The 25,191-nt window shown below is 42.2% G+C and overlaps 1 protein-coding gene across 17 annotated transcripts in view; it reads left to right on the top strand.

Moving 5' to 3' along the window:
* RALGPS2 (Ral GEF with PH domain and SH3 binding motif 2) overlaps positions 1 to 25,191 on the top strand; it is a 286,135-nt gene that overhangs the window by 204,725 nt on the left and 56,219 nt on the right. For all 17 annotated transcript variants that reach the window (XR_010590027.1, XR_010590025.1, XR_010590028.1 and 14 more), the window contains 2 exons: positions 5,418 to 5,553; positions 8,581 to 8,732. Coding sequence is in view for 12 of the 17 variants with exons in the window: in XM_005304201.5 (XP_005304258.1) it covers positions 5,418 to 5,553; positions 8,581 to 8,732 (288 nt within the window). In the remaining 5 variants the exon portion in view is untranslated. The remainder of the gene's footprint in view (positions 1 to 5,417; positions 5,554 to 8,580; positions 8,733 to 25,191) is intronic.

Raw genomic sequence — 25,191 nt, 5'->3', positions numbered from 1 at the left:
GTTGGCTTACAGGGAAGTAGAGTGAACCACCATTCTGCACTTGCTCAGCCTATAGTCTGTCCATCGTGGCCTTGGAGATTTATCCGAGTTCAGATTGCTGTCCCGAGTGGTCACAGTGGTGCACTGTGGGATAGCTCCCGGAGGCCAATACAATCAAATTGCGTCCACACTAACCCTTATTCGAACTGGCAATGTTGATTTCAGCGCTACTGCCCTCATCGGGGAAGAGTACAGAAATCAATTTTAAGAGCCCTTTATGTCTACAAAAATGGCTTTGTTGTGTGGACAGGTGCAGGGTTAATTCGATTTAATGCTGCTAAATTTGACCTAAATTCGTAGTGTAGACCAAGCCTTAGACTGAAAGTACAATTATTTCTTTAAAATAAACATTTTTAATATATTAAGGAACTGCTCCTAATATATTATAAAAGAAATGCTATTAAAGAAGACATCTGGTTAACTAGCAAAAGATTCAGCCTATGTAAGGAACTGGTGTAACCACAGGTCAGGGCCTGTGAGCCAATTTACCCTCTGAAATAGTGCACATTTAGTTTAGAAATAAACTTTTTCAACATTACACATTTTTACAGGAAAACAATTATTAAAATTTAGCTTCAGGGTATGCAGTAAGAGAAAATGCTATGGTACATAGAATCTTAGAATCATAGGAATGTAGGGCAAGAAGGGACCTTGAGAAATCATCTAATCCAGTCTCCTTCACTGAAGCAGGACCAAGTATACCTATACTGTCTCTGACAGGTGTTTATCTAACCTGTTTTTAAAGATCTCCAATGACAGCTATTCCACAACCTCCCTTAGTAGCCTGTTCCAGTGCTTAGCTATCCTTATACAGTAGAACCTCAGAGTTACAAACACTTCGGGAATGGAGGTTGTTCGTAATTCTGAAATGTTCGTAACTGAACAAAACGTTATGGTTGTTCTTTCAAAAGTTTTCAACTGAACAACAACTTAATACAGCTTTGAAACTTTACTATGCAAAAGAAAAATGCTGCTTTCCCTTGATTTTTTTTTTTTGTCATTTACATTTAACACAGTACTGTACTGCATTTGCTTTTTTTTTTTTTTTTTTTTGTCTTTTCTGCTGCCTGATTGCATACTTCCAGTTCCAAATGAGATGTGTGGTTGACTGATGTGTTCGAAACTCTGAGGTTCTACTGTAGTTAGATTTTCGTGCTGTCTAACCTACATCTCCCTTGCTAGCTAACCTAAATCTCCAGATTAAACCCATTACATCTTGTCCTATGTTTAGTGGACATGGAAAACAATTCATCACCGCTGTCTTTATAACAATCCTTAACATATTTGAAGTCTTATCAGGTTTCCCCTTAGTCTTCTTTTCTCAAGACTAAATATGCCCATTTTTTTAAACCTTTTATCATTTTTGTTGCTCTCCTCTGGACTCTCCAGTTAGTCCATATCTTTCCTAAAATGTGGTGCTCAGAACTGGACACAGTACTCCAGCTGAGTCCTCACCAGTGCCAAGTAGGCAGGACAGTTACCTCCCATATCTTATTTACAACACTCCTATTAATATACGCCCAAACAATATTAGCCTTTTTACCAACTGCATCACATTGTTGACTCGTATTCCGTTTATGATCCACTATAACCCCCAAATCCTTTTCAGCAGTACTACTGCCTAACCAATTATTGCCCATTTTGTAGTTGTGCATTTGTTTTTTTCTTCCTGAGTGTAGTACATTGCACTTTATTGAATATCATCATGTTGATGATATTGTCCAATTTGTCAGTCATTTTGAAGCTCTTGCAACCCCTCCCAGCCGGTGTCATCCAAAAATTTTAGAAGGATACTCTCCACTCCATTATCTAAATAATTAATGAAAATATTGATTGGTACTGGACCCAGGACTGACCCCTGCCAGACCCCACTAGATACATCCTCCCTATTTGGCAGCAAACCATTGATAACTACTCCCTGAATACAGCCTTTCAACCAGGTTTGGAACTACCTTGTAGTAATTTCATCTACACCACATTTTCCTAATTTGCATATAAGAATGTAATGTGGAACTTTCTCAAAAGCCTTACTAAAATCAAGGTATAGCATGTCTACATCTTTCCCGCTATCCACTAGGCCAATAACCCTGTCAAAGAAGGAAATCAGGTTGGCATGGTATGATTTGTTCTTGACAAATCCGTGCTGGCTATTACGTACAATCCTGTTATTCTATAGGTGCTTAGAAAATGATTGTTTAATAATTTGTTCCAGTATTTTTCCAGGTATCAAAAGTTAAGCTGCTGGTATATAGTCCCCTGGGTCCTCTTTGTTCCCCATTTTAAAGATAGGTACTATGTTTGCCCTTCTCAGTTCTCTGGGACCTCATGCATCCTCCACGTGTTCTCCAAGATAATTACTAGCATATGTGTCTCTAAGGTTACAGGATGCATTAAAAAAATTGTATTTGGGTAATCATAGAGTTGCAGGACTAGAAGGGACCTTGAGAGGTCATCTAGTCCAGTCCCCTGCACTCATGGCAGGACTAAATATTATCTAGACCATCCCTGACCAGTGTTTTTCTAACCTGCTCTTAAAAATCTCCAATTATAGAGTTTCCACAACCTCCCTAGGCAATTTATTCCAATGCTTAACTACCCTGAGAGTAAGGAAGTTTTTCCTAATATCCAACCTAAACTGCCCTTGCTGCAATTTAAGCCCATTGCTTCTCGTCCTGTCCTCAGAGGTTAAGGAAAACAAATTTTCTCCCTCCTCCTTGTAACAATCTTTTTTATACGTGAAAACTGTTATCATGTTCAGTCTTCTCTTCTCCAGACTAAATAAACCCAATTCTCCAGACTGAATAAACCAATTCAATCTTCCCTCATAGGTTATGTTTTCTAGACCTTTAATCATTTTTGTTGCTCTTCTCTGGACTATTTCCAATTTGTCCAGATCTTTCCTGAAATGTGGTGCCAAGAACTGGACACAGTGCTCCAGTTGAGGCCATATCAGTGCAAAAGATGTCCAATCTTTACTAACTTGTTTGGTGAAAAATGAAACAAAAACGTTATCTAGCACTTCCGCCATTTCTACATTTTCTGTTGCTTTTTCCCCACTGACTGACTAACGGGCCTATCCTGTTCTTGGTCTTCCTCTTACTTCTAATATATTTGTAAAATGTTTTCTTATTACCCTTTATGTCTCTAGCTAATTTAATCTCGTTTTGTGCTTTGTGTTATTTGTTTATATTCATCTTTTGTAATTTGACCTAGTTTCTGCTTTTTGTAGGACTCTTTTTTTTGAGTTTCAGATCATTGAAAATCTCCCGGTTAAGCCAACATGGTCTTTTGCCATGCTTCCTATCTTTCCTATGCAGTGGGATAGTTTGCTCTTGTGCCCTATATAATATCTCTTTGAAAAACTGGGCGCTCTCTTGAACTGTTTCTCCCCTTAGACTTGCTTCCCTTGGGATCTTACCTACCAACTCCCCGAGTTTGCTAAAATCTGCTTTCTTGAAATCTATTATCTTTATTGTGCTGTTTTCCCTCCTACCATTCTTTAGAATCATGATCAGATTCACCTAAGCTGCCTTCCACTTTCAAATTCTCAACAAGTTCCTCCCTATTTGTCAAAATCAAATTTCTCTACCATTTCATGATCACATTCACCTAAGCTGCCTTCCACTTTCAAATTCTCAACAAATTCCTCCCTATTTGTCAAAATCAAATCTAGAACAGCCTCTCCTCTAGTAGATTTCTCCACCTTCTGAAATAAAAAAAAGACCTGTCTCCAATACATTCCAAGAACTTCTTGGATAATCTGTGCCCTGCTATGTTGTTTTCCCAACAGATGTCTGGGTAGTTGAAGTCCCCCTTCACCACAGGGTCCTAAGCTTTGGATGATTTTGTTAGTTACTTAAAAAAAGCCTCGTCCACCTCTTCTTCCTGCTTAGGTGGTCTGTAGTAGACCCCTACCATGACATCACCCTTGTTTTTACCCCTTTTATCCTTACCCAGAGATTTTCAACCAGTCTGTCTCCTATTTCCATCTCAGCCTTAGTTGACATGATCTTCCACAGTTTCCTTAAAGACACTATTTTAGTGTATACAAGCAAAGGAACAGAATTAAGATGGTGATTGGAATCTTGAATCTGAATTTCCTGATCTTTGTGTAATGAAATAGCAAAGTTAATATTTTGTAAATAAGAAATCAGATTGGGCACCATTGCATCCAAAACCAGTAAGGCTACCTATTAAGCTAAAGTTGAATCTGCTTCTCCTGTTTTATTTGTGGCTTTAAGACAACTATCTAAAGAACAAACGATATGTAAATGTGCTATACAGTATGTCTACACTGCAATTGGCTTCAACCAGTTGACTCAGGCTCACGGGGCTTGAGCTAAGGGGTTGTTTAAGGGCTTGAGCTGCAGGGCTTAAGCTAACGAGTTGTGTAGACATTCAGGCTTGGGCTGCAGTCCTGGCTGTAGGACCCTGCAAGGTGGGAGGGTCCCAGACCCGAGCCTGAATGTCTATACCTCAATTAAACAGCCCCGCAGCACAAGCCCTGTGACCCCCGAGGAAGCTGGCATGGGCCAGGTGCAGGTTTTTAACTGCAGTGTAGACATACCCATCAATTCCTATACAGCCAGTTTCTCCATTCCCAACAGACTTGACTTGGCTCTGCTTTGCCTTTGTAATGCTCCAGGTTTTTTAACATATTTATTATTTTAATAAGAATAAATATTATTTTAAAATGACATAGAATAATAAAATTTATGGTTGCTTCCCTCTCTGTGTCATGGAGAAAAAGCCCTTTTAGTTCACAATGATGTTAGGAGGAATAACTACTTAATGGTAAAACTGTTATAAAGATGAAAAGGTTAAGATCAAAAGAAACCTTTTCCTTATTCCTTTTAGATGCTTCCTTTGTATCAGAGTATGCCAAAAGACACATTACTTGTCTAATGGGAATGTATAGTATAATGGTTTGACTTTTTAAAAGACTCAAATGTTTATATTCTTATCGCTTTTTTAACAATACACCTCTACTCCGATATAACGCTGTCCTCGGGAGCCAAAAAATCTTACCGTGTTATAGGTGAAACAGTGTTATATCGAACTTGCTTTGATCCACCGGAGTGCGCAGCCCCGCCCCGCCGGAGCGCTGCTTTACCACGTTATATCCGAATTCGTGTTATACCGAGTCGCGTTATATCGTGGGAGAGGTATAATTATCAGCTCCTCTTAAACTGAATTTTAATTTTGTACTTTAGCAAGATCCTGCAGTATTTTCTCAGAAAGAATCTTATACAATTTTTAGAAAGATATGAACCTTGTGTTGTTGGGTTTTTTTGGAGGGCTGGTAAATAGCATTTGTAATAGTCACACTGGTATTTCTCATGCTCAGTTGGAATTTTCTATTTTTCCTTTGCTCACAGGCTTTGAAGTGGGAGCATCTCCACAAAGTGCACGGAAAAATGTTGCAGCTGAAGGAGCATTGCTCCCACCAACTCCCCCATCACCTAGGAACCTGATACCACATGGGCATAGGAAATGTCACAGCTTGGGTTACAAGTCAGCATTTTATTTACTTTTACAAGTTTGAGCATTTACATATTGGACTGTCTTCTGACAACAAAAGCTTTTGCTTTAAAAAGTGAAGTACTTAATTAGCAATCTTTCTATATAAAGATCACAAAACACAGCTCCTATTCTGGAAGGAATTTATGCAAGAAACAGGGTTTGTCCATTCGTTAATCAGCTTTTTTTAACTTGCATTATGATGTCTTACTGCTTGCCTCTGAAAAGTTGTGTTCCTTACAGCTCGCCTTCTGTGAGTGTGCCTGACTCAGGAAACGATGAACCAGATCTTCCTCAGTTAGAGTACCTGACCTGGATTTCCTCATTGCACACTTAACATAAAATTGCTTTTTAAGTAAAAATAATAAAGGTCCTGATACTTATGTGATTTAAGAGCTTGCATGGATTGCATCTTGTTACCTGCAGCAATTTGGGTTTCCTTTATTTTTTGAATTTGCAAGAGCAGATCCCATGAGATTCCAAATCTGCCAAGTACAATATGATTGCTTAGAACCAGAGCACCTTTCTCTATGTGAAGCTGAAATAATTCTGTCTCACAAGGTTGCTCATTTAGTATGGTACTTCAAGTAGTAGATTTTTAATAGTTTTTTAAGCAAGTGGTGTTTAGATCCTTTTTAATCAGTTATCCTTCTAATTAATATTCTCCTTTCCCTTATGCCTTCCATAAATTATACCTGAAAGGAATTGAGTCCATAACTAGTGCATCCAGCTTTTAATGTTTTGAGATGAACTAATTATCTCCAATTGTATGAGACATGTTGAATTATTTCTTTCTGTAAACGTGCTCGCATGAAATTTAACCTCTACAATTGCTGTTTAAAGAAGAAAAACATCCTATACATGCAATGAAGTCCCCTCTATCCCAAAAGAATGGAGAGAAAAAAACTTTTTGTTTTGGACTTTTGTGCTCCTTAATTTTGTAACAGGCAAACACACTTTAGTGGGACTGTCGATTTAAAAGTTGTGATAAAGCCATTCTCAGATTTGTTCTGTCCTAACAGAACTCTAAAGCAGGGGTCGGCAACCTTTCAGAAGTGGTGTGCCAAGTCTTCATTTATTCACTCTAATTTAAGGTTTCGCGTGCCAGTAATACATTTTAACGTTTTTAGAAGATCTCTTTCTATAAGTCTATAATATATAACTAAACTATTGTTGTATGTAAAGTAAATAAGGTTTTTAAAATGTTTAATAAACTTCATTTAAAATTAAATTAAAATGCAGAGCCCCCTGGACCAATGGCCAGGACCCGGGCAGTGTGAGTGCTGCTGAAAATCAGCTCGCGTGCCGCCTTCGGCACGTGTGCCATAGGTTGCCTACCCCTGCTCTAAAGGAACCACGTAGAATTTATTATATATATACTTTACCAAATATTGGTACACAGCACTGTATCTCCAAGACTCACATTAATGGCAACTCGAGTCACAGAGCCAAATCTCTGTGCACTGCACTGGAAATTTATCCCAAATGATTGACTGGTTTCAGAACTTCTTCTAGCTCAGTAGTCTCTAGCAATAACAATGTTTACCTACAGAGAAATGATAAACTGCTCATTTCATTTTTTCTTCGAACACTCCTTTTGTGTATTCATAGTTCTTGAAGAGCTGAGATTTGTCCTGTTAGCTTCTGAGATTCATGGCAGTAGCTCTAACAGAGCTTATAATGAGAAGTTAGCTACTATGTGTTCGTGTACCCATTATAGCTCAAGACTTCTGTGTAGAGTTGGATGGGACAGGATCTGTACTTTTCTGTATCCTTAGGCAGTTCTGAATTCCACATGAACTTAAAATATGGAGTTCTGTGTAGAACGTTACTTTTAGAGAACAATAGTTATATAGGTAAGGAATTCTACACTACAGTGAGAATACCAGTCTCAGTGGATTCCTACACACTGGCTCTTGCATCTGTGGGAAGAGCTGGCAGGAACTCAGAAGTTCTAGCTGTCGGAAGCAACTGGTGTTGGTTTGCTCTCCCCAATGCTCTGATGAGCTGTGATTGACTATTGTTCATGAAGGAGTTCCCCTGGCACTGCAGACCATTAATCAGTTACACTTCTCCCATGTCAGCATAAAGTTTCTCATTTTTTACTTCTGTTTCCCAGTGTACCCTTTGCTATAGTCTCTAGTCAGTCTCTAATTAAAACATTTGGATATTTTTTTTAATAGAGGCATTTTCCACCAAGATACGTATTGAGTTTTGACATTCCAATGTGCTATTACCCCCTTCTGCTCCACTCTGAGCTAGATATGGTCCAATTGCATCATTGACACTCTGGCCTTTGGTCCTGTTTACATCATTCTTTTAGAGAAGCAGATTCATTCTTCCTTCATGAAGCATTTGATTTAAAAATATATATATTGAAAGTCCAATTAAAAATCATGGAGTTTTTATTTGCTCTTTCATATTGACTACTCTTAAAAACCCATGCAGAAAAACTTCTAGACCAGCTTTATATCTCACATGCCACTTACCTTTTGCTGAGGCAGATAGTCAACTTCCTTTTAAGCTATAATTAAATCTGTTCCATGGCTGAGCAACCCTCCTTATCCTTCTTTTGAAAATATACCCAAAAACTATGTCAGTGTCTCCTCAGTTCCCTTGTCACCTCAAGGAGCATGTTCTAGAGATTATTCTCTAATTCATCTCTTTCATGTGAAAGCTTTAAAAACATGACATCTATCTGTGCAAGTATGAGGCTAACGTGACCTCATTTTGTCCCTAGCATATAAAATACAGTTAATTTTCAAAGTTCTTATAATTACATTAAAGCACTTTCATTTTCATTCAGATAAATGTTATTTCAAGCAACAGTCATCCCTCGGTCCTCAGGGGCATTGTGCAGTTTTGGTACTAATAACCCATGCGAGTTATACCACTAGAGTTTTGTCAATGACCCAATTAAATTATCAAGGGGTGCACAGCAAACTACGTATTATTCTTTAATACCTTGAAGCAGTGGCTGTTGAAATGTATTAAGAATATTTGTATCCTCATTTGTTCCAGTTTCATACACAAAATGAATACAGCAGAGTTTAAAAGTGCAACATTCCCCAACGCAGGACCAAGACACCTATTGGACGACAGTGTCATGGAACCTCATGCCCCATCCAGAGGGCAAGCAGAGAGCTCCACCCTTTCGAGTGGAATTTCAATAGGTGAGACATTTTTAAAATGTAGCTGTGCTAGTAAAAATGTTTTAGTACAGTTGACTTGAAGGTGTGTACCAGCAGGACTATTATAAAATCGTAATAGCGTTTTAGAACAAAGGTAGGCAGGAATGTGCAGTGGGGGCGGGGAGACTGTGTGTGAAAAGTGGCCGAATAAATGGCATGACCTGAACTACAGCTGAGAGATCATTATTAGATGATTGTTTTTAAACCTATTCAGTGATGCATCCAAACAATAGTTGTTTTACCGCTTTCTTTCCAGATATTTTCCCAAGCAAATCCTTTGTTCAAATCATCCCAAATTAAAACTTTTTGCCTTTTGGCACTGATCATTATTTAAAATGTAATACTGAATTAACAACACAAATTTAAATTGTAGAAAAGAAAACCTCTATCTAGTAAGTTTTCTTACTGGAGAAGGTGGTAATCTTCACATGTTTCAGATAAGCACATACTGAGTGTGCATTAGTAAATTATTGGTGCAAGTTTCAGGTGCAGGCTTCACCCATTAAACTACATGAGAAACTTGTCTGTTAATTGTGTGTCTTATAGCGTAATAGAGTATTGCTCATTATTTTGAATTCCAGGTTTTGAAAACAATTTTGGTGGATAAGGGAGTTTAAGTTTTATCCTTCTACTGGGAGAAATAGCTCCTAGTAGGATATGTGGTGATAAAAAAAATTAAAAACAATAAATATATTTAAAATAAGAGGAGACAGTTGCTTGTTAAAATTTTCTACCAATTTTTGTTTCTAAACTTTCCTGCATCATTTAGGGCTTGTCTACATTACCGCTTAAGTCGATGCAACTTGTGTCTCTCAGGTGTGTGAAAAAGTCACCCCCCTGAGCGATGCAAGTTACATTGACCTAAGCGCTGTCCACACGAGCACCAATGTAGCTGCACCGATGTAGCACTGTAGTGAAGACTAATCCTTAGACTCTTTTTCCCTCCTCCTATTATCCGGGAGCCAAGCTACCCTTTAAGTAGTATTTTATGCCCCAGCATCTATGTTCAGCTGACCTTCATTGACGACTTCAGGAGTTGCAGTTGTTCAGCATCTCTCAGGATTAGGTTTTAACTATGTAATTCTCAATTTAGCGTATAAAATAAAGGTTGCATTAAAAGTCACTGGCACTTCTGTTGCTGTTGAAGGGGAGCTGGCACATTTTGAGAAATTTAAAATTTTCACTTTCCTCTGTCTCTTTCTGCTCCTTTCCCCGTGTGACTTCTGTTATATTTGTCTGTTTGGTCCATTTGCCCACTCACGCATTTACTATAGTGGGTGGTCACTGATGTGTTTTACAGGGGGGTTTTTTAGGGGTGAAGTCCTAGATGTGTACCTCTGGGAGTCTATGCTTGAGTGTGAAATCCAAATGGTTCAACCAGTCAATAAGAAACATAGCTTTTGTCCATTTAAAATTCAAACAATACTATAATATGCTTATAGTCCATCCAGTCTTGCAGAAATTCTTTTGGGCCCAAATCCATTTCTAATTTCGGACTAATTCCTCTGACCTTTCCTCCTGGAGGAAAGTGGTAAAAATTTTAGAATCATTATTGTCTGTATATTCCTGCCTTAAACAAAGACAACAGTCTTTACTCCAATGTGTTCCAGTTTCTCAAGTATAACTCCAGTCCTTATTCTTATGGTGGCAGAAGCTGTAATGCTACAGGGTCAGAGAAAGATATTTAACTTCAACTGAACTAATTCAAGAAAGCGTCTCTTTATAAGAACAGTGTCTTTTCAGGTTTAAGTTTAAATAAAAATATGTATTGTAGTATTAACATTTTTATGAATTTTCCTATTAAGTCACACTCCTGAAATACTTGGATTCCAAATGAGATTATATTTTTATAAATAAGTGGTGTGTGTAGATAGGTTACAGTACATACATTGGCTTTCTATTTTTGGGACCCTATCCAGTAGGAGAGAACTCCACAGAACTGCTGTGTGATGCGGCCCCCTGGAGTACACTGTTAAGGTGTTTGGAATCCTCCTAAGTCACAAGCAAACTGCTTTGGGAAATCAAATCTGGGGCCTAGGAACAGGAAGATAAAGTCACCTCTGAACATGCAAATAAATGACTTTCTTTTCTCCTAAACCTCGGTCTCATGCTTGGTATTGCATAAAGCTACATATAAGTTAACTGAGCTTATGGCAAGGGCATAAATTGAGGAAATAACTGAGGGCTGTGAATACACAAGTTTCATTTTTAGGTTGTTACTACAAATCCAGGGCATACAGTCACTATCCAATGTGTTGTGTGTATATTTTATCTCTCATGAACAGTATAACACATTGTCTTTCTCATTTTGACAGTAGTATTGCGAGCAGTAGATGTATACTACTGGTTGACATTCTCTGTCTTCTTGATGTTGGTACTCTTTATTCTAGATTTTTTGTTTTGTTTTGTTAGGCAACCGTCTGTAATTTAATTGGTGTTCCAACTAAAAAATAAATTCTAAAACCCATTATGGTGGCCTTGTGGTAGGATAGAGCTGAATCACTTTGGGAGCTTGGTCTCTGAGAAGTTGGTGAGTAGCCTTATCCCATAGGATACTTGCATTGGACTGATGCACTTTTATTAATGATTTTGACAAAGCTGTCAAATATATGCATTAAAATTTACAGATGCCAGAATAGGTGGTGGTAGAACTTAGTGATATAGCGGTCTTATAAACTTAAGTAGAATATGAAATATGATGGACCAAATTTATTGCTGCTGTTAGTCAATGGAGTTACATAAATTATGAATTTGACCCAAGGTAAATCTCTGTAAAATGATTCCCTTGAGTATAAACAGTGTGCAAGATAAGAAAAATTTAAGTAGCCCTGAATTTATTTAAAATATTGTAGGGAAAAGTTCTGATTTTAATAACAGACTCAGCAGGGGTAAATTGGCTCCATCCCTAACTTCAGCAGAGCTGTTTAAGTTTACAGCAACTGAGGATCTGGCCTAACAATTAAAGAGGATCCCCAAAGAAAAATTGGTCTTATCCTTTTTTTCTTCATGATATCTAAAGAAGGCTGAAATGTTTTTCCTGAGAAAAAGATCTCTTTCCACTTGTGTTGTAGGTTAAAAATTCAAGTGCCCTCTAGGCTAGAGATGGTCTATGGTGATTGGAGCACTAGAATAATGATGACATCATAGGAGTCAAAAAAGGGAGGAAATTTTAGTCTGAATATTTTTTTTAAACTGTCGGGTTTGTTTGCGTGTTTGTTTTTATTAATATAGAAAGCCTATATTAAAGATTCAGCACCCTCATACTTTCAGTCAAGGTATTAGAGCTCACAGTAAACAACCCTGAGATCTCTGAGGTTATCCAGCCAAATCAGTGAAAACCAAACTTGCCATTCCTGATATTTCGAAGGTTGAAAACCTTTCAGGCCTTCTTTCTGCATTACAAAGTAGCAAATAAGTACAGAAGCCCATTTTTTTTAAAAGCCTGCACAAGTCAAATTTAAATTCTGAGCCTAGTAGTTATTAGCAGTAAAGAAAACTAATGGGATGTTGACTAGTATCAAGCACAGTATGTTGCATAGATGCAAGGATGTTTAAAGATTTTTCAGATGAAGTATTTGAGGAAGCTAACAATAGTTATAAAATTTTGCCAGAAGGATCCATTTGAGGCCATTGGAAAGACCAAATATTGAGGACGCATAAAAGAAGAATTTAAGAAGATGGTATTTTACGGGAGGTATTGAATCGGTGAAGTGAGTTTCCTGTTGAGTTGATAGAGTAAAATGGTGTATTTAGGGTATTTAAAGAAAACTTGGCTAGCTATATAAAGTTTAATAAGTTAAAGTGAGTTTCAGTTTTGTAGCTGAGCTCCTTTTGAGCAGGGTGAAAAGGAGTGCGGAGCTGAGATAAATATTTCCTGCTTATGTGCAGTGGGGGGAAGGTTGGGTTTTGTGCCCCCCCCCCTTTTTTTTTTTTACTGCTTTAGGATGTATAAAAGTGGTTTGTTAAATCATTTTAATTTTTTTAATCTTAGATATCTAAGGCATACAAAGTCTTGTTTCTTCCTTTGTGTTTTTGAGATCTCTTTGGAGGACTAGACAACTAGAGTAGAACCTTTCTCATGCCTTAATTGAAGGGGTTGTAAATTTGAATATTTCATAAAGACATTTTTCATATTTGTTCAAGTGTTTGAGGTATATCAAACACACACAGCAGTTATAATAAGTATTGTGACTAAAAATCCTCTCAGTTAATCAAGCTTCACTACTTTGGTACTTGTGGTGTCATGATCCTACTGGTTGTCCAGTTATCCATAGATTATTCCAGAAAATCCTTGGTAGTCCATCGAATCTGATGATGACAAATCTGTGCAGATCATCAGTTTTTGGTCTTCTGGTGTGCCCTCTGGTGACTGTACGAGACAATTCTAGAGGTGCACATTTTGCTGCAGATTGTGCATGGGAAGTTCACGGTCAGTGAATTATGCGCTGCTGATGCTCTGTGACGTCGTTCACGTGCCTCTTGTAGACGCCGGCAGCGGTCTTCCTCAAAGGCGATGCAGGTATTTCTGACTGTTGCACGCCACTGTGTTCTGTCGCTGGCGGTGTCCTCAAGGTCTCTAGGTTTGATACTGCTGTACTGCAGATTGGCTTTGATGGTGTCCTTGTAACGTTTCCGTGGATGACCTATATGTCAGATGCCCTGGGAGAGCTCACCATACAGAAGCTGGCGGGGGATTCTGTTGGCATCCATGCGGCTGACATGACTGGTCCAACGTAGCTGTGACTTCATGATCATCATTTCGATGCTTATCTGGGCTCTCTCGAGGACCTCGAGATTGGACACTTTGTCTTGCCAGCGGATCTTCATGATGTTGCAGAGGCAGCGCCTGTGAAATGCTTCGAGCTGCTTGATGTGACGCCTATATAGTGTCCATGTTTCGCACCCGTACAAAAGAGATGAAAGAACAACAGCTCTGTACACAAGCAGTTTTGTTGATATCCGGATGTTGTGGTGATTTAAAACTTTGACACGCAGACAGCCAAGTGCCTGGCTTGCTTTGGATATTCGTGCATTGATCTCATTATCCAATGATCCATCACTGGTTATGACACTACCCAGATATTTAAAGTTCTCCACTACTTTCAGCTGAGTGCCATCGATGGAGATATTCGGGACAGAAGCATTTGATCCAGGTGCAGGTTGATGGAGAACTTGTCTTTCCGAGGCTGATAGTTAGTCCGAAAAGTTGCGAGGTCTCAGCAAACTTGTTGACGATGTGCTGAAGATCATTTTCAGCGTGAGCCATGAGGGCACAGTCGTCAGCAAAGAGTGCCTCAAGAAGGAGTTTCTGCACTGTTTTAGTCTTTGCATTCAGGCGACAGAGGTCAAAAAGTGAACCATCGTGCCAGTATTTCAGGTATATACCTCGGTCCAGATCTTTCAGTGCATGGTTAAGGACACATGCAAAGAACAGGTTAAATAGGACAGGAGCAAGAACACATCCTTGTTTCGTGCCGTTGGCGATGTTAAAGGGGGCTGATGTGGCTCCATCAGACAGTACTTCGCCTGTCATGCTGTCATGAAAAAGGCATATAATCTGGACGAATTTTCTTGGGCAGCCAAGTCCGTGTTAGAATGGTCCAAAGGGCTTCCCTGTTGACGGTATCAAATGCCTTTGTCAGATCTATGAAGACAGCATACAGGTGCATGTTCTGTTCAATGCACTTCTCTTGTATTTGTCTGACAGCAAGCACCATGTCAACTGTGTTCCGGCCAGGTCGAAAACCACGTTGACTTTCAGATAGATTTGCCTCGGAAATACTGGCTATTAGGCGGTTCAAGATGATGTGGGCGATGATCTTTCTTCCAACAGAGAGGAGGGATATGCCTCTATAGTTTCCACATTTTGCTTTGCTGCCTTTGCTCTTAAAAAGAGAGACAATAGTAGCATTGCGAAGGTCCTGTGGTATGTTTTCATCCTCCCAGATGTTGATGATCACGCTGTGGAACGCTGCTAGTGCTGCTGGACCTGCTGCTTTATATATCTCTGCTGGTATCCCATCTTTTCCAGGAGCTTTCCCTGAACTCATCTGGCTAACAGCTTTCTTAATCTCATCTATAGTGGGTGGAAAGTCAAGATCTGTCAGAGCAGGTTGTTGTGGAATTTCATTAAGGACATTATTACTCACGGTTAATGGTCTATTGAGAAGGTTGCTAAAGTGTTCTCGCAATCTTTCGTTGATGCCTTCTTTATCTTTAATCAGCATTGTGTTGTCTAATGAGAGCAATGGGGTGGTCCTTGGTTTAAAGGGTCCATAGACAGTCTTAATAGCACTAAAGAACATCTTTAAGTTGTGGGTCTCAGCATAGTACTCAATTTCTTTGGCTTTGCTCTCCCACCAGTTGTCTTGTATCTGACGGAGGTCTTTCTGTGTTTTGCTCTGAAGGTACTTGAAATGGTCCCGTTTAGAGACTGAGGAGGGGTCATTCTGCCATTCGATAAAGGCTTTTCTCTTTACTTCCAATGCTGAGCATATTTCTTCTTGGTTCTCATCAAACCAATCCTGATGTGTTCTTTTCTTTGGTCCAAGAGATGTTACTGTTGTGTCAGTCACTATCTGCTTGAACTGGTCCCACTTTTCGGTTACAGTACTGATCAGTTGTCCGTGGGATGTCAGTTTGTCATCAAGACTCTTCTGGAATTTGTTGAAACATTGAGCATCCTTCAGGTTGGCTATATTGAAAGCAGGTCGCACATGCTTACGGCGTTTGTGCCGAGAAGGAACGATGTAGAGTTGAAGAGGCGTCCTGACTAATCTGTGATCTGTCCAGCACTCTGCGCCTCGCATTACTCTAGTAATCAGTACGGCTCGGATGTCTCGCCTTCTAACAATGGCATAATCTATCAGATGCCACTGTTTGGACCTAGGGTGCATCCACGTCGTTTTGTATTTGCCCACTTGTCGGAACAGAGTGTTGGTAATGGTCAGGTCATTTTCAGAACAAAGACTCAAAAGTAGTAGTCCATTACTGTTCATTTTGCTTACACCATGTGGCCCGATTACTCATTTCCAGTTCTTGCTGTCAGCCCCGACTCGGGCATTGAAATCTCCAAGTAGGAGTAGTTTATCTGTTACCGGTGTGGCCTTGATCAGTCTGTTGAGATCTTCTTAGAATTGTTCCTTTGGGTTGTCAGAGCATGTTAAAGTGGGTGCATGTGCACTGATGATGGTGACATGATGTTTGGCATGTTGTGGGAAGCGTAGCTTCAGCAATCTTTCATTGATACCCACTGGAAGGTCTGGGAGTTGATACATCAATAAGGTTTTTATTGCCAGACCAACGGCGTGTATTCTGTCCTCTGTCTCAGTCTTACCCTTCCAGAAGAAGGTGCAACCACCTCCTGGTTCACTCAAGAAACCTTCCCCAGGCAATCTTGTTTCACTTAATGCCACTATATCAGTGTTATGACGGACAAGTTCTCGAGCAATGAGGGCTGTCCTTCTCTCAGGTCTTGCAACAGCTTCTCGATCCATGAGGGTACGAACATTCCATACACCAATGGTAAGTTTTCTCAAATTTTTCTTTTGGTTTCGGCCGCAGATTGGGTTGAACTGCCAGCCGCGGCTTGCTGGCCAGTTGTTGTAGGGGTTGAAAATACAGGGTAGACAAAACCTGAATTTCTAATACAGAAAAAAGAGAGGAAACCCCTTTTAGACAGTCTTTATACATTGTAGAAAGAAAAGGGAAAAAAAGCAGGGGGAAAAAATGAATAGATGTAGGCACCAAACTATTCCAGCCACCACTCACCCAAGGCCTGTTTTTCTCTTAAACTGCAAATCATATCTTTAAAAAAAAATTGCTATTAATAGGACAGTTTCTCAAATTTTTTAAATGAAACCTTACTTATACAATCCCCAAAAATTAATTTATCCTTTGCAATAATAGTGTTATAGCAAGGATTATTTTTTATTTTCAGAAACTTGCAGTTAAATCTAAAGCAAAAGATCAGATACAAATTTTCAATTATCTGAAAAAGGGGAAACTGCTGGAATGCAAAGAAAATTTTAATACATGTGATATTGAAGAATTTTTAAATCTTTTAAAGCAGCATTTCTCAACGACCAGTCAGTGGACTGGCACCAGTCCCTGGGATCTCCTGGACAGTTTAGGAAGGCAATCCCTGGTATCAAAAAGGTAGCGAAACACTGTTTTAAAGCATTGTCTGGCTAAGAAGCCCTCACTAAAAAGTTTAAGAAGAAATAGGTTAATGCATTAAAAAGTTAAATATAAAGATACAACAGGGTATATTCATTTCTGAGTCCAAAGTCTCTTTCTTTTACCTTCTTAGATGAAAGAGCAAGATATGGATAGGGAAAGATCACTTGGGGTGTTTTTGCCACTCACTTTTATAGCTCAGTCACCCTTTGAAATGCATTTTCCTGAGAGTTACCCCAAGATAAAGTTTATTCGCGCTATGAGGATGGAGACAAGAAGTCTGGTGGTGAAAGAGGTTCCTTGGTGTTTTTCCCGTTCCCCTTCTTTGCCAAAGAACGGTCACTTGATAGGTGATTTCCCATCCACTTGGATGACACCTGGCTAGAGGTGTCAGCTTGTCTTTCGTCTTTGAGAAACTGGTTTACCCAGACGTGTCTGGAAAACACATTTCAGACCTAATTTCAGCTTATGTTTATAACTTTACATATGATTTTTCTACATACATTTCACTGTGATGTTAATTAGTTTTGAAATGATACCCCACAAATTAAGTTGCCTCTCTAAGCTGCGCAGCAGCCTATTAAGTGCCACGCAGGCGCTCAGGGCTGGGACGGGGAGAGATTCCTCTCGCCCAGCCCAGGCCCCAACCCAGCCTGCCACAGACCTGCCACAACTGGGGGAGAGGCGTGTCTCTCTCTGCCCCAAACCAGCCCAGGCACAGACCAGCCGTGGCCGTGGGAGAAGCGTGTCTGTCGAGGCCCCAATGCAGCCCGGGCCTGGACCTGCCGCAGTGGGGAGAGGTGCCCCTCCCCCCCAGCCCAGGTGCTGCTGCAGGGGGAGAGAGCTGGGGGAAGTCCTCTCTCTCCGCCATAGCCCTGGGGCAGCCTGCACCCCCAAACCACTCATCCCCAGCTCCACCCCAGAGCCCATACCCCCAGCTGGAACCCTCCCCCACACCCCAACCCTCTGCCCCAGCCCTGAGCCCCCTCCCACACTCTGAACCCTCGACCCCACCTCCACCACATGAATTTTGTTCTGATCACTTTATTTGTATTATTGCAGGGTCCAGATACCCCAGTCAAATTGTGGCCTTAGTGTACTGGGCATTGTGTAAACACATAGGAAGAGACAGTTTCTTCCCCCAAAGAATGTACACTCAAAGACCCTGATCCTGCAATCAAACCAGTATGGGAAAACCTTTGTGATTGTATGGATACCCACTGATTCTTCTTCGAGTGATGTCACTGTGGGTGCTCCACTTTAGGTGTCAGTGCGCCCCTGTGCCCGTAGCCGGAGATTTAAGGTAGCAGTGCCCGGTTAGGTTGCACATGTGTGGTCCCCGTCTCGTGCCACTTCAGGCAGTTAACTGGTGTTGTGCGACCACACACACCCCCACACCTCCCAGTTCCTTCTCTACCGTCTTTGGCTTGAGTCAGAGCACTTAGCACTGCTTCGCAGCTTAGGAATAGCTTAGCTTTCCCTTAGTTTTAGTTCTCAGAATAGTTAGCCTTCCTATTTTATCCCCATCTTTTTCCTCTCTCTCTCTCTCTCTCTCTCTCTCTCTCTCTCTCTCTCTCCAAAAAAAAAAAAAGTTATTTTAAATTTTCCTCAGAGGGTTGTAGGTTTCCCTTTCTACTGCAACATCACGGTTATTGTACCTCCATCACTTTATTTTTTACAGGGAGAGTACGCTACCTGAGGGTCATGCCTGGCTCCCCAGGGTTCAAATGCTTACCTACCTGCAGGCTTTCTGTACCTCTTTCAGATGGACATGCTGTGTGTTCAGTGTCTTGGACAGGCACATATACCTCAGAAGTGCTCGCACTGTCACAATCTGAAAGTTCGCACCAGAAAGGCAAGAGATCTCCAACTGAAACTTCTCCTCATGGAGAAATCTCTCCGACCAGCGTCTGAGCCTGAGGTATGCACCTTATGCAGTCAGAAATCGACATCAGCAGCTTCTGATAAGGGCCCTTTTTCCACTGCACAGGCTCCTGATCAACCCGCCAAGAAGGCAGCAAAAAACCAGGGTACCATGTCCCAGACTTTGGAGTTGGCCAAGAAAAGGTGCTCCACTCAAGAGCAAACGCTCCCGGTACCCACTGCACCAGCCTTGTCAACAGCCGAAAGAGTGGGCCCCTTCAGCACTGTCGATACCAAGAAACTGAAAGCTCCCAAGCAGCCAAGCTCGGTCACAGGCACCAAGGGAAAAACAAAACCCCATGCCGTGGTACTGTCGGCCATGAACAATCGGTACCAAGCACCTCATTAACTCCAATGCTAATGCTGCCACCTAGTGCGGCCATTGTGTACTCTAGTCACACACTGGTGTCGACAAGCAATTTCCAACATGCAGTACTGTTTCCTACCACACCAACGGTACTGATACTGGGCACGTCACAGCAATTCCTCCGCCCAAAAGACCTCTCTGTTTTGTCAGTACCGGAGTCTCCCATCCTTGGCACCAACGGTACCTCGGTACCTGCAGCACTTTGGCCTGGTCCACACTAACCCCCCCACTTCGAACTAAGATATGCAACTTCAGCTACGTGAATAACGTAGCTGAAGTCTAAGTACCTTAGTTCGAACTTACCGCGGGTCCAGACACCGCAGGCAGGCTCCCCCGTCGACTCCGCGTACTCCTCTCGCAGAGCAGGAGTACCGGCGTCGACGGCAAGCACTTCAGGGATCGATTTATCGCATCTAGACAAGACGCGATAAATCGAACCCAGAAGATCGATTGCTTACCGCCGGACCCGGAGGTAAGTATAGACGTACCCTTAATCAACCCAGTTCTCCACCTCTGCTCCACAATTCTCCAGTGATGATGAGGATAGAGATGAGGATGCAGGGCAGTCTCCACTACATTCCTCCTTTATGGCTGCTCCTACCACACGCACCCCTATCTACATGAGCTACCCAATATACCTTCCCAACCAGCGCTGGTACGGGCAGCCCTGGATGCCCACTATGCCCTTCCAATGGCCTTTTTGGAACCGGTGGGCTTCATACCCAAAACAACAACAGGGCATACCTGTTGGCCTTTCCACAGCTGACACACATCACGCGCCTTTACTGATGCCACAGGGCCAACCCTGCACCTCTGACCAGGGAGCTCAAGAGGAGGAGGAATTCTCTGATCCAGCTAATCCACCTGAAGTCCACTTTTCCTCATTCTCACCGGATGACACTGTTATGCCCCCACCTCCCACTACAGGTGATAATTTTAAACAATATCAAGACCTCTACAAGAGGGTTGCCACTTCACTGGACATCTCCCTGGAAGAAGTCCAGGAATCGCAACACAAACTAGTTGACGTACTGCACCCATCAACTTGATCTAAAATCACCCTTCCCATGAATGATGTGATTATGGACCCTGTGAAGTTGCTCTGGCTAACCCTGGCAATGATTCCACCTACCTGTAAGAGGTCTGATAAAAAATATTAATTGCCTGCAAATGGCTCTGAATTCCTTTTTTTTGCATCCAACACCTAATTCATTCAACAATACTACAGGAAACGCTCGTTATGACAAAGACTGGAAATGACTTAATCTTTTCGGCCCCAAAGCATATTCTGGTGTGACCTTACAATTGAGAATTGCCAACTATGAGGCCTTATTGGCAAAGTATGACCACAATAACTACACAAGTCTCTCTGAATTTACTGCCTTTATTCCAGATGACAAATAAGAATGATACAAATAGCTCATCACAAAAGGTCAACTCATAACCAGGACAATGTTATAAGCTGCGCTTGATTCAGCAGATTCAGCTGCAAGATCCATAGAAACTGCAATTGTTATGAGACGAGCCTCCTGGCTCCATCTGTCTGAATTCCCAAAGCTGGTACAGTTGATGTGGAGGACTTACCGTTCAAGGGATCCAAACTTTTCATGGACAAAACTAATGAGTTATGCACGCTCTTAAGGACTCTAGGGTGACATTGCAATCTCTGGGCATCAACACACCTAAGTTCAAAAGATGCAAGACGACAGGACAGTTATCATGCCCCTCGGTTATTCCGATTTCTCCCTCCCCCTCTTCCCCCCCTCCCCCCCATATAAACAGCACAATAGATACAATGACCAGCAGGCTCGGAAGTAAAAAACCTGAAGGAGATGGCAACCTGTTCCTTTGAATACTACTTCACAACCATCAACTTCCAGACAACAAGTTTGAGGCCTTGGTCAAGAGCCCGAGAACTCCATCTCTTTCAATGCTGGAACCATCTACACCTTTCAAGACCTTTGGAGATCGCCTGAACCCATTTTACCCAATCTGGCAGAGTATTATGTCAGACAGATGGGTATTAGAAATTATCAAAACTGGTTACTCTATCCCCCTTATCTCCAAGCCTTCTACCCACCCCTCTTCCCTATCCCTCTTCAGGGACCCCTCTCATGAGCATCTACTCAAGAGCAAACGCATCTACTGTGAGAAGACATAACCTACCTCATGTCTCTAGGAGCAGTAGAACCATACCATCTGAGTACAGAGGGAAGGGATTCTATTCACACTTTTTTTTTCTCACACAGAAAAAAGCAGGCGGTTGGAGGACTATTCTCGACTTATGGCAACTCAACAAATTTGTGAAAACAGCGATTCAAAATGGTCACACTGAGCACCATTATCCCAGTGTTAGAAAGAGAGGGGACTGATTCTCAGCCCTTGACCACCAGAATGCATATTTTCATATATCCATCCATCCCTCACATTGAAAATTTGTACGATTTGCAATAGGATCAGACCATTTCCAGTACAAAGTGCTACCCTTTGGCCTTTCCACTGCACCTTGGGTATTCTCAAAGGCACTTGCCGTAGTAGCTGCCTGTCTACGCAGAGAGGGAATTATGATTTTTCCCTACCTGGACAACTGTCTGTTGAAAGCACCAACAAGACAGGTAGCCCTAAAATCCACCAAACGCACAATAACACTGTTCACCAGGTTAGGCCTTCAGATAAACATGCAAAAATCCACTCTAATACCAGTTCAACACCTGGAATTTATGGGAGCAGACCTCAACTCCCTCGAGGCAACAGCCTCACTTACCAATAAAATAATATCTGACTCAAACCAATTTGATCTCCACAGCACAAAACAGCCCACAAGTGTCTTCCAGAACTTGCCTACAAATTCTAGGCCACATGGCTGCCATGACTTTTGTCGTCCGACATGCAAGATTACATATGCGGTGCATACAAGCCTGGCTCCGAACAAATTGAGTCCCACACAAGCACAGTATAAACTTGCACCTCACCAGGCTACAGACAATCAAAGATTCTGTTTTGTGGTGGACCAACCTGGACAACATCTGCAGAGGGGTGCCCTTCCTACCGAACCCACCGTCTATCACCATCACCACAGTTGCTTCCCGCCTAGGATGGGGAGCACATCTGCAACCTCATTCAATACTTGGCCAATGGTCCACAACAAAGTCTCATCTTTATATAAACCTACTAGAACTGGGAGTGGTTTGGATCGCTTGTTCCCACTTCCTACCACTAATCAGAGACAAGATGGTACAGATTCTCACGGACAATGTAGCTTGTATGTTCTACGTAAACAGACAAGGGGAAGCACAATCACACTCCCTTTGTGTGGGAGCCATGTGCTTTGGCACTGGTGGATCAAGCACAATGTATTATGGCTTCATACCTACCTGGCTGCCTGAACACCACAGCAGATACCCTAAGCAGGAAGCTTTACCAGGACCACAAGTGGGAGTTGAACACACCAGTACTCTTAGACATTTTCCAAACGTGGGGCTTTCCAACTATCAATCTTTTTGCAACCGTGCAAAACACCAAACACCCCCAGTTCTGCTCCAGCACTGCCCTTGGTCTATGCTTTCTGGGCGATGTCTTTCTCATCAAATGGAACACTCCCCTATTATACACCTTCCCTCCCACTCCCCTCCTAGCTGCGTGCTTAACAAGATCAAACAAGACAGATCCAGAGTGATCCTAATAGCCCCTACAAGGTCACGACAAACATGGTATCCTTATCTCCTCCACATGGCAGTCCGCCCACCACGCACACTGCCTCTTCTACCTCGGCTACTATCACAAGACGCGGGTCGCATCATCCATCCTGATTCTCAACGGCTCCATCTCAAGTGTGGTTACCGCATGGCTCTTAGACCCTGAAGTGACATGTTCTGCAGATGTACAAAACATCTTGTTAAACAGTCGTAGGACAACTACCAGACTCACATACATAAGTGGAGGCAATTTAATTCATGGTGCTGACACACAGACCAAACCCCTCTCAGCCCTTTACCTCTCATTCTTGACTACTTGCTGGAACTGAAACTGACCGGCATTTCCATGAGTTCCATTCGTGTGCATCTATCAGTCGTCAGGGCATTCCATCATAAAGTAGATGGATTCCCTACTTTTATGCATCCATTCGCTAAACGCTTTCTTAAGGGCCTCTCCAATTCCTACCCAGATATTTAGAATCCCACCCCAACATGGGACCTCAACTTAGTCCTCCATGCCCTCACCGGCCCTCCCTTTGAGCCCATGACTACAAGCTTCCTCCTACATCTTTCCATGAAGGTTGCATTCCTAGTTGCCATTACATCCGCTAGAAGGGTGGGAGAACTGGCAGCTCTCATTGCCGACCCACCTTACTTTATCTTTGAAAAAGATTGTGTATCCCTCAGATCACATCCCCAGGTCCTACTTAAAGTTGTTTCATCCTTTCACCTCAACCAAACAATATACTTTCCAACATTTTTTCCTAAACCACACGTGGACAAATGACAGTCCAAATTACACACCTTGGATGTTCACAGGGCTATCACCTTCTACATTGATAGAACAAAATCTTTTCGCAAATCTCCAAAACTGTTAGTTTCAATCACCGAACAATCAAATGGTAACTCCATTTCCAAACAGCGTCTATCCAGACTGCATAAAACTGTTACCTCCAGCATGAACAACCACCCCCTATGGGGATCCGCACACATTCTACCAGAGGCTTATCAGCCTCCATAGCATTTCTTAAATAATATTCCCATCACTGAAATCTGTAGGACCACAATCTGAGCCTCTCCACACACATTTACCCAATATTACACTTTGCAACAACATGCATCTTTTGATACTTTGTTCAGACATACCGTACTTTCATCCTGTAGCGGGGTGGTTCCTCGCTCCTGCCTGGAAGGGCTTAAAACAGCCCTGGCAGAGGGCTGCAGCTCTAAAAGCTGGGCTGATTGGGGAAGTAGCCACAGCTGGGCCATGCCCCAATCAGGCCACAGCTGGCCTGTATAAAAAGGCTGGGAGCCAGGAGCTCAGAAGTCTCTCTCTGCACTCAGAGAGAGAAGGGCCTGGCTGCAGGGAGCTAAGACAGAGTACCTGGGTGGAGCAGTGCTGGGGAAAGTCTGGGGAGCTCCAGCCTGGATAGCCCCAGACTGTGGCCTAGTAGGAGGCCAAGGGGTACTGGGGATTGCAGAGGGCAGCCCATGGGTAGGCCAAGGCAGCAGGTCCAAACCCAACCTTACCTGTGATGAGTGGCCTATACTGCAGTTTGCCCCAGGGAGCGGGGACTAGTTGGTGACTGGCAGTGGCCTTATTCTGAGGTGAGGTAGGAATAGTGGGTCGGGGTTTCCCGGGGAGGGGTGACCCTAGTACTGAGGGTTGTACTGCCAAGGGGCAGCACTCCAGATAAAAAGGCACCGGGGTCCGGGAGGGACACGGGGGCCAGAGAACAGGCGGATCACCAGCCTGCAGGGGGTGCTCCAGGACGCTGGAAGAGCTAATTCCCAGAAGAGACCAGCAGGAGGCGTCACGGGTGAGTCCGCCCCTCTACACATCCGCTATGACTTCGACTCCAAAGCTCCCTCCTTCCACCAGAGGGCACTGCTCTGAAGTCACCTAAAGTGGAGCACCCACAGGGACATCACTCAAAAAAGAAGAGAACGTTACTCACCTCATGCATTAACGGAGGTTCTTTGAAATGTGTGTCCCTGTGGATGCTCCACTAGTCTCCCTCCTCCCCTCTATCTGCACAGCTCCAACTGTAGGGTCAGTTCCAAAGATAAGACAAGAGAAGTAAGGATAACAAACGAGAGGGAGGTTTAGGGGTAACAGTGACAGGCACATGTAGTGTTATAGACTAGTTAAATGTACAATTTGATGGCATGAGTCTTTAATATATAAATATGAGAGATTAATTATACCAAAAATTTCTGCTGGCCATCTGCCTATACGTTATTATTTAGTAACTAACTGTAGGCATCATGATAGAAT

This window comes from Chrysemys picta, chromosome 8 (assembly GCF_011386835.1).
Source record: "Chrysemys picta bellii isolate R12L10 chromosome 8, ASM1138683v2, whole genome shotgun sequence".
NCBI classification, from domain to species: Eukaryota; Metazoa; Chordata; order Testudines; family Emydidae; genus Chrysemys; species Chrysemys picta.
This window is presented reverse-complemented; position numbering and strand designations above follow the sequence as displayed.